This window comes from Penaeus chinensis, chromosome 13 (assembly GCF_019202785.1).
Source record: "Penaeus chinensis breed Huanghai No. 1 chromosome 13, ASM1920278v2, whole genome shotgun sequence".
In the NCBI taxonomy this organism is placed as follows: Eukaryota; Metazoa; Arthropoda; class Malacostraca; order Decapoda; family Penaeidae; genus Penaeus; species Penaeus chinensis.
Genome location: NC_061831.1, coordinates 8324938 through 8335107, shown reverse-complemented (window position 1 = coordinate 8335107; position 10170 = coordinate 8324938). Strand labels below are relative to the sequence as shown.

The window sequence follows — 10170 nt, the reverse complement described above, 5'->3', positions numbered from 1 at the left end:
GTGTGTGCGTGTATGTGAAAATATTCATATTTTTATATGTGTAAACATATAAAAATATACACAGTTATATAGTACAACATATATATACATACATGTCTGTTTATAAGTTATGTGTAGTGTGTATCTATGTATGTATACATGTATAATTGTAGATATATATCCTTATGTATACATATCTATATTTACTCTGTATATACACATGTGTACACATGTATATTTCTATTGGCCTGGGGAAAATAAATGCTCCGAGTCACATTTGTATCTTATTATTGTGGAAATCATCGGTATATGTCTATGCCCTGTAAGCACATTCGGATGAATGAGGAACTACATTGAAAGACGAGAAGTCGACGCCGTTCCTGCGGAAGACGGAGGCACACCTGTCAATCGCTGAACCGGCATTCTGTGGAGTACGGGAGAACACGAAGCCGAACTCGGACTTGTACTTGTCTGTGTCAATGCAGGAATACACGCACGAATAGCTATCGTAGTCAGTCTCGATCACTTCATAGGGAGCGGCGAAAGCTGTTGGGGGAAAAGGGAAAATATAGAGTTGGTCATTATCTATCTATTATTACTATATTATATTTAAGAAGGTATAGCTTTGATGTACATACGAAAGAATTTTGTATACATACCAGAAGGGAAATCAATGAGCATGTGGGCTTTTGGGAAATCCGTTGTTGGGTAGATCTTGCCCTGAAGTCTGCGGTACTCGTTGTTGGGGGTTAATCCAGCTGTGGTCACCCTAAAGCCATTGTCAGTGTAGTCGTAGTTGGAGTGGATGCAGCGAGTGTATGGTTGGTAGGGGATGTCGATGATCTTTACCTGATACCAGCGACCAGCATACTGTTGGAGAACAAATGTTACTGAGACACTTACTACCACAAACGTGTAGTGATCAATTTGTAAGTGAAGTTACCATGAATAGGCATTACATTGTTAGAAAACTTACTCTACGAAGGTCGAAGTTTTCTTGATTTGCCACTCTGGCACAATTTCCAGGAGCTACGAAATCTGGAATGCCGTCGGCTGCGACAAGAGCCACGAGGGCAGCAGCTACGAGTACCTTCAACATGGTGCCTTGTCGTGTGTGACTCCTGATGGTGAGTTCGGCTCCTTATATCTCGTGACACACGTAAAGCAACGAGGAGGCGGAGCATCGAATTTCTAGAATATCATCGTCTGAATTCGTTTTTTTTTTTTTCCGCTCTCTCTCTCAGACATATAGCTTTTAAGGTCTTATTTTCTATATCATCGACAGGAATATAATTTTGGAACGTGATTTTCTTTTGCGGGATACACCCTCTATATAAAGAGTCCTGACAAGCTCTCACGCCACTCAGACCGCAGGATCATCATGAAGACTTCGTTGCTGTGTCTCGCTCTCGTTGCAGTGGTCGCTGCCGACAAGATCCCTGACTTTGTCGTGCCAGGAAAATGCCCTGCAGTAGACGAGAGAATGCTCTACAATCAGCAGAGGCCTAACCATCAGAAGGCAAGTTAATTTACACGTAAAAATTATGGAAGGTATTTTGTGATTACACATCTATATATACATATATATGTATGCATGTATTTGTGTGGGCCTAATTATAATCCTACTTATATATATTATATTTACACATTTGTATGCATATAAATATGCACACATAAATAAATTGATTAATAGATATGAAGCGAAATATATATCCATATTCAATTTGTAAATGGTCCAAACTTCCTAAATTACAGTATGCTGGCACATGGTACGAAATTGCACTCACAAACAACCCATACCAACTGATCAAAAGTTGTGTACGCAACGAATATAGCTATGGTAAGTTTTTATTTATTTTCGTTTAAAATTTATCCTGCCGGTTATAAACTTCTCTCAGGAAATGCCAACATGCATAAACATAATATATAAGTAAAAATATATCCACAGATGGAAGCAAGTTCAACGTCAGGACCACTGGTACTGATGCTAATGGAAACGCAATTACACGTAATGGTCAGGTTCTGCCGAATCCTTTCGGAGAACCTCATCTTTCCGTGGACTACGAGGCATGTAAGTATTCACAATAATAATCTGTACGTAATTATACATGGAATATGTAAGTTATTGATACAAGGAAATATATATGATTAACCGTACGTTTTCCCTGTCTCCAGCCTGGATGGCTCCCTACGTGATTCTGGACACTGACTACGAGAACTTCTCGTGCATCTATAGCTGCGCCGGCCACAACTTCGGCTATTACACCGACTTCGCCTTCATCTTCTCCCGCTCACCAAGTCTCGCTGATAGATATTACAGGCGTTGTGAAGCCGCCTTCATGAACATCGGTGTTGACCCCTCTCGCTTCACAAAGACAGCTCAGGGTGGATCCTGCTCCAACACTAACTATAGCTCTTGGTAGAAAATTACCAAGGAATAGATACTTTACAAGGATACTTGTCACGAAATAAAGATTGTGCTACTCCTATTCTCTATTTACTCAAGCCAAATTCCCCAGTAGTGATGAAGGGTATTATCATCCCTGATTAAATCTGGATTTGTGTAAAGCCTTTTGAAGTCTACCTGAGGTAGAAAAGGGAAGACGCTATAGATAAAATAGCAGATTTTTCTTAGGTCACTTTCAAGAGGAAAAATCTTGCGTTTCTCTCTTCTAACAAGAGACCACAGCTTTCTTTAATATATTCGATATTGAAACGCATTTAAAGCATCTGAAAGATTAACAGTCTACCACACACACAATGTATGTGTCTACGAATGCCTTCGTTTATATCTCTATACACGCTCACACACACATATAAAACACTGCCATAATAGAAACAGAATGATACCGTGGCACTTAGAACTCTTGAGATCGACACATCAATCTTTCAAATTATATGTACACAGAAAAAAAATGAAAGGGGAAGAGAGAGTGAGAGAAAGAGAGAAAGGGAAAAAGAGAGCAAGCATCTAATCACTTTTGTAAAGAAACACGCTTGAGGAGGAAGGGGGGGGGGGGGGTGTACATAATTTATTGTTTTATTTCTTTTGTGTGCTCGTGTGTGTGATATATCTTGTCCTGACTGTCACCCCATCAATCTATCTGCCTGTTTATCCTTCGGTATATCTAATTACCTATGTATATATAAACAACGTAAAAAAAATAATCAAGTACATGCAGTGGCACTATAAAGTAAAAAACAATATGAAAATAAGTATATATATACACATAGTAATGATAGTGATAACGCCGAAAAATATATCCTATGATAAGTAGGCTTCCACGAAAACTGATGCTGCACCTGTCAACCATGAACATTTCTTTTAAATGCAAGATATATCTGACAATATTGCCAGCACTATGGCTGTTCATGAATGTCAACTAAGAATTCATAAGGTGTATAGGCTAGCCATGTCAGAACAGTGGAAGAGTATTTCTTTTTATTAGGAAGTCATGGGCCCGTAGTTTGGTTAGTTCACTTCTAGCAGGACACACACACACACACACACACACACACACATACACACACACACACACACACAGACGCCCACACGTATATGTGTTTGTCTTCACACGTACACGTACACTTGCATTTACATTTATAGATGAAACATACATTCTCTTCATGTTGGAACATGGTAAGAAATTGCTCTAACAAACAACCTCTACAGTGTGTCCGCTATGAATATACTTTTCAGAAATACTATGTAACCGATGAATACCTATGTTTTTTCCCATGCAGAAATCAAATATGTACATGAAAATGTATCCACAGTGGAACCAAGTTCAACGTAAAGGAAAGGAAATTGCATGTAAGGGTCAGTTTCTGTCGAATCCTTTCTGAGAACCTTATCTTTCCGTGGACAACGAAGGAAATTTTATATATAAGTAGACATCGAGATTCGTTTCCTTTTTACTTGAATGTAGATCTGATATGTATACAGTAATAACTGTATACATCTCTCTCCTTCTATCTCTCCCCCATCCTCTCTCTGTATATATATATATGTATATATATATGTATATATATATATATATATATATATATATATATATATATATATATATATAGTGTGTATACGTTAATGTGTGTAAATCTAGCTAAGATATAGATGGGGCCGGAATATGAAGTTAAGATACCAAACATCTTATATTTTATAGGCACTTTCAGTTCGTTAAGACTAGATTTGTACATGGATGTTTGATGCTTTTATGTATATATATATATATATATATATATATATATATATATATGTGTGTGTGTGTGTGTGTGTGTGTGTGTGTGTGTGTGTGTGTGTGTGTGTGTGTGTATGTGTGTGTGTGTATGTACTGTTTATGTGTGTATGTGGCTATGTGTAGTGTGTTGTATCCTGTATACGAGCTAAGGACAAACGCAAACGCACCTAGAACTACTTGCCTTACTCATTCACGCTGCGAGAATTCCATTTAGACCTGCATGTTTTTTTTTTATTACTATAACTTTACAGCAGTAGTCAGAGACCCTCGTATACATAAAATTTCTCGGTTTTCTGCTCCTTTATTCTAGAGACATCCACTTTCCACACTATTATCTCACACTTGGAAAATATACAAACAAAGTGTTAGCGTTTAAAGGAATTAGTGTCTATTTGTTCTACGTAATTTACCTCGAGAGTATGATGTTAAAGGGACGATAAAAGTATCAGCAGGAAGAAAAGAAAATTCTCGATATTTAAAATTTATAGTCTTTTTAATGAGTATATAATTTCTTATTCGTTTGTTTGTTTGTATAGTATTGATCAGTTCATCACACACACATTCATATATCTATATAATTTTTTTTTTATTTTCTTTATTATATCTTATTATATTTTTTTGTGGTGGTGGATTATGATCATATAAATGGTTTCCGAAAAAAATCGGTGGGTAAGTGAGTTAATGAAGTTATGAAGCTACTAATAAGCCCTATTAGCATGATAGAATCATAAGTCCATTATTATCTATAATGGGCTGATGATAGCAACAAATTTAGCTGCCCACCAAGTCAGGTCCATTGTTCCTCAGTAGCATATATACAACATACACACACATATATGTGTGTGCATGTGAGTATATGTATTTTTTATGTAGAGAAACATACATACATACATATATATTTATATTTATATTCATATATATTTATATTTGTATATATTTATCTATATTCTGTCTATATACATATAAAGCATATATACACATGTATATAAGCATATGTTTATATATATATATATATATATATATATATATCAGTATCAATACGATCCACACAATTATTTTAATGTGCATATATGGTATGGCAAAGTTTCTATCCTTTTTGGGAAAATTAAATGCTCTAAGTCACATTTGTATCTTATTATTGTGCATTTTTTTTTGTTTATATGTCTATGCCCTGTAAATACATTCGGCTGTATGAGGAACTACATTGAAAGACGAGAAGTCGACGCCATTTCTGCGGAATACGGAGGCACACCTGTCGATCGCTAGACCAGAATTCTGTGGAGTACGGGAGAACACGAAGCCGAACTCGGATTTGTACTTGTCTGTGTCAATGCAGGAATACACGCAGGAATAGTTCTCGTAGTCAGTCTCAATCACTTCATAGGGAGCGGCGAAAGCTATTGGGGAAAAAATGAAAAATATATCGTTAGTATATATCTGTAGATTCTACTATATTCAAGAAGGTATAGCTTTACTGTACACAAGAAAGTAGACGTACCAGTAGGGAAATCAATGAGCATGTGGGCAGCTGGAAAATCCTTTGTGGGGTGGATCTTGCCCTGCAGTCTCAGGTACTCGTTGTTGGGGCTGAATCCAGCTGTGGTCACCTTAAAGCCGTAGTCAGAGTCAGAGTAGTCGTAGTTGGAGTGGATGCAGCGAGTGTATGGTTGGTAGGGGTTGTCGATGATCTGGATCTGATACCAGCGACCAGCATACTGTTGGGGATCAAATTACTGAGACACTTCCCACAATCGTGTAGGGATCAATTTGCAAATGAGGGTACTATTATCAAGCGCTACATTGCAAAGCAACTTACTCTGCGAAGGTCGAAGTTGTCTTGATTTGCCACTTTGGCACAGTTTCCAGGGGCTACGAAATCTGGGATGCCGTCGGCTGCGACAAGAGCCACGAGGGCAGCAGCTACCAGTGCCTTCAACATGGTGACGTGTGTGACTCCTTATGGTGAGTCCGGCTCCTTATATCTCATGTCATGCGTAAAGCAGCGAAGGGGGCGGAGTCATCGTTTGATTTTTATTTATTTCTTTTCTTTTCTTTTATATTATATATATTATATATATTATATATATATATATATATATATATATAGCTATGTTTATTAAGATAATTTAACCTACAACTAATCTTAAATATTTCATCGACGTGAATAACATTTTGGAACGTGACATTCCTCTGCGGGATACACCCTCTATATAAAGACTCCTGATAAGCTCTCACGCCACTCAGACCGCAGGATCATCATGAAGACTTCGTTGCTGTGTCTCGCTCTCGTTGCAGTGGTCGCTGCCGACAAGATCCCTGACTTTGTCGTGCCAGGAAAATGCCCTGCGGTAGACGAGAGAATGCTCTACAATCAACAGAGGCCTAACCATCAGAAGGCAAGTTAATTTACAAGTAAAAATTATGTAAGAAAGTTAGTAGTTACACATGCATATATACATATGTATGTGTGTATATGTATGTGGGCCTACATATAAATCCACTTATATGTATATGTACACATATTTGTATGTGTAATATATATACATATATATATATAATTGGTTGATAGATATGAAGCAAAATGTATATTCATATTAAATTTACAACAATTCCTATAGTCCAGATTTGCTAAATTACAGTATGCTGGCACATGGTACGAAATTGCACTCACAAACAACCCATACCAACTGATCAAGAAGTGTGTCCGCAATGAATATACCTATGGTAAGTTTTTAGTTGATTTTCGTTTGTGTAAGATTTTTTTTCCTTAATGCAGTTTATAGACTTCTCATAGAAAAAATGATCGCATAGAGGGCATAATATGTAAGTAAAAATATATCCACAGATGGAAGCAAGTTCAACGTCAGGACCACTGGTACTGATGCTTATGGAAACGCAATTACACGTAATGGTCAAGTTCTTCCGAATCCTTTCGGAGAACCTCATCTTTCCGTGGACTATGAAGCATGTAAGCATTCACAATAATGTTCTGTACGTAAGTAGACATGAAATAAGTTATTCATACAAGAGGAATATATTATATGATAAACGGTACATTTTCCCTGTTTCCAGCGTGGATGGCTCCCTATGTGATTCTGGACACTGACTACGAGAACTTCTCGTGTATCTATAGCTGCGCCGGCCACAACTTCGGCTATTACACCGACTTCGCCTTCATCTTCTCCCGCTCACCAAGTCTCGCTGATAGATATTACAGGCGTTGTGAAGCCGCCTTCATGAACATCGGTGTTGACCCCTCTCGCTTCACAAAGACAGCTCAGGGTGGATCCTGCTCCAACACTAACTATAGCTCTTGGTAGAAAATGATTAAGGTATAGAGCCTTGATATGGATGCTTGTCATAAAATAAAGATTGAACTACTCGTATTCTGTCTTATTCAAGTCAAATTCCCGAATAGTGATGGGCATTGTTAGCCCTGATTAAATCTGGATTTATGTAAATCATGTTGAAGTCTGAGATAGAAAATGGGACGAAGCAATAGAGCTTGCGTAGTTCACGTTCAGGAGAAAAACTGCTGACTGCTTACTTGTCCCCTTCCCGCAATGGGGGATGGGATAATTTCATTCATGAAGATACAAATAAGCTATTTTAGCCATGATTTGACATACCCAGAATAGTGTGATAGTAGCAACATGCTTGGCTACTTACCACGTCAAGTCCCAAGATTTTCAGCAGCATATATGCATGTTTATGTATGTATGTATTTATATATGCATGTATATAAATAATTATATACATATATAAACGTGTCTACACTCACATTTATATATAATCTGATATATGTATGTGTGGGGGTGTGGGAGTTTTATTCGACAAAGATTACCACTTACCACTTGAAATACAGTACCCTATCTGTCTAGCCGTGTATATTTTGTTCATGTGGCTACAAACAAAAATAATATGAAACCTGATCTTAATCTTATATCCCTCTTACTAACAGGTGGTTCCTCTATTTTGTATTATTTTGTAATTTGTATAATCTATGGAACTTAATATTAATTTTCATAATTTTATATGGTTTTATGTCGGAATGTTTTGATACTTGCAATAAATATTTCCAGTTTCGCTTTTGAATTTTGCTTTTCACCTTTTTATATATCTGTATTTGTAAAATATACATGCTTTTAATTTGGTGTTATATGAATGTATATGTATGCATATATGTGTGTATGTATGTATTAAGACATGTTTTTTTGTGTGTCCTTGAACTAGAGACCACAGCTTTCTATAACATCTCCGATATTGAAACGTACCTGAAGCATCTGAAAGAGTAATAGCATCTACTAATACTACTACTACTACACACACACACACACACACACCACACACACACACACAAGTAAGTGTGTCTACGTATGACTACGTCTATATATCTACACACACACGCACGCACACTTATATATAAAACTCTGCCATTATAGAAACGAAATAAAACCGTGACAGTTGGATCTCTTGATGGGTTCGACATATCATGAAAAAGAAAAAGAGAGAGGGAAAGAAAGGGTAAGGGAAAGAGAGAAAGGGAAAGAAACAGAAAGAAAACTTCTTCACAAATCTCGAAGTCTAATCACTTTCGTAGTGAAACATTTAGGCATGCTTCGGATTTTATGGTTTTATTTCTGCGTGTCCGTGCGTGCGTTATGTGTTATCGGTCTACCTATTTGTCGCTAAATCTATCTATCTGTCTGTTTTTCCTTCTGTAAATCTGTCTATGTCTATACGAACGTAAAAAGGAAAGAAAGTACATGCCGTGACATTTTGAAGCGAAAAGTAATACGAAAATAGGTATATATAGTACCGATAATCATAAAGCTTAAACAAATCCTGTAATAAGTAGGCCTCTAAGAAAGCTGAGGCTACATCTACCGACCCTAGACATTTCTTTTAAAAGCCAGATATATATGTCTAGCAATATTTCCAGTACTATGGCTGTTCATGAAAGTCAACTAAGAAGCGGGAACTATAGAATTATAGAATTATAGTGTATAGAACGGTAAAAGAGCAGTTTTATGATTAGGAAGTCATGGGCCTATAGTTTACTCTGTTCACTTATAGCACGACGTACACGCACACCCATAAATGTGTTCACTCGCAAACACGTACACGTTGCCTATGTAACCAAACTTGCATTTACATTCATGGATTTAACATGTTAATGAAGTCATGAAGCTACTAATAAGCCCTATTAGCATGATTGAACTTATCTAGAATGGGCTGATGATAACAACACACCTGACTGCTCACCAAGACAAGTCCAATATTCCTCAGCAGCAAATATACAGCACACACATATGTGTGTGCGTGTATGTGAAAATATTCATATTTTTATATGTGTAAACATATAAAAATATACACAGTTATATAGTACAACATATATAGACATACATGTCTGTTTATAAGTTTATGTGTAGTGTGTATCTATGTATGTATACATGTATAATTGTAGATATATATCCTTATGTATACATATCTATATTTACTCTGTATATACACATGTATACACATGTATATTTTTATTCGCCTGGGGAAAATAAATGCTCTGAGTCACATTTGTATCTTATTATTGTGGAAATCATCGGTATATGTCTATGCCCTGTAAGCACATTCGGATGAATGAGGAACTACATTGAAAGACGAGAAGTCGACGCCGTTCCTGCGGAAGACGGAGGCACACCTGTCAATCGCTGAACCGGCATTCTGTGGAGTACGGGAGAACACGAAGCCGAACTCGGACTTGTACTTGTCTGTGTCAATGCAGGAATACACGCACGAATAGCTATCGTAGTCAGTCTCGATCACTTCATAGGGAGCGGCGAAAGCTGTTGGGGGAAAAAAGAAGATATATAGTTGGTCATTATCTATCTGCAGATTTTACTATATTTAGGAAGGTATAGCTTTAATGTACACAGGAAAATATTTTGTATCCATACCA

At 37.0% G+C, this 10170-nt stretch overlaps 4 protein-coding genes and 1 pseudogene across 4 annotated transcripts; 2 read left to right on the top strand and 3 right to left on the bottom strand.

The window, feature by feature from the left end:
• Nucleotides 1-250: 250 nt before the first annotated feature.
• Nucleotides 251-1115, bottom strand: LOC125031771 (crustacyanin-A2 subunit-like). The gene is made up of 3 exons (XM_047622714.1): nucleotides 956-1115; nucleotides 639-849; nucleotides 251-525 (listed from the first exon to the last, which is right to left on the bottom strand). Exons 1-3 carry the CDS (start codon nucleotides 1076-1078, stop codon nucleotides 293-295), a joined length of 567 nt encoding a protein of 188 aa, XP_047478670.1. The 5' UTR covers nucleotides 1079-1115; the 3' UTR covers nucleotides 251-292.
• A 222-nt stretch (nucleotides 1116-1337) lies between these two features.
• On the top strand, nucleotides 1338-2466 carry LOC125031678 (crustacyanin-C1 subunit-like). The gene is made up of 4 exons (XM_047622563.1): nucleotides 1338-1498; nucleotides 1735-1819; nucleotides 1928-2050; nucleotides 2155-2466. The coding sequence occupies exons 1-4, from the start codon at nucleotides 1361-1363 to the stop codon at nucleotides 2400-2402; spliced, it is 594 nt and encodes a 197-aa protein (XP_047478519.1). The 5' UTR covers nucleotides 1338-1360; the 3' UTR covers nucleotides 2403-2466.
• Nucleotides 2467-5336: 2870 nt separating this feature from the next.
• On the bottom strand, nucleotides 5337-6163 carry LOC125031680 (crustacyanin-A2 subunit-like). The gene is made up of 3 exons (XM_047622565.1): nucleotides 6034-6163; nucleotides 5716-5932; nucleotides 5337-5614 (listed from the first exon to the last, which is right to left on the bottom strand). The coding sequence occupies exons 1-3, from the start codon at nucleotides 6154-6156 to the stop codon at nucleotides 5382-5384; spliced, it is 573 nt and encodes a 190-aa protein (XP_047478521.1). The 5' UTR covers nucleotides 6157-6163; the 3' UTR covers nucleotides 5337-5381.
• Nucleotides 6164-6448: 285 nt separating this feature from the next.
• LOC125031679 (crustacyanin-C1 subunit-like) lies at nucleotides 6449-7601 on the top strand. The gene is made up of 4 exons (XM_047622564.1): nucleotides 6449-6613; nucleotides 6857-6941; nucleotides 7063-7185; nucleotides 7290-7601. Exons 1-4 carry the CDS (start codon nucleotides 6476-6478, stop codon nucleotides 7535-7537), a joined length of 594 nt encoding a protein of 197 aa, XP_047478520.1. The 5' UTR covers nucleotides 6449-6475; the 3' UTR covers nucleotides 7538-7601.
• Nucleotides 7602-9782: 2181 nt separating this feature from the next.
• LOC125031676 overlaps nucleotides 9783-10170 on the bottom strand; it is a 6107-nt pseudogene continuing 5719 nt past the window's right edge.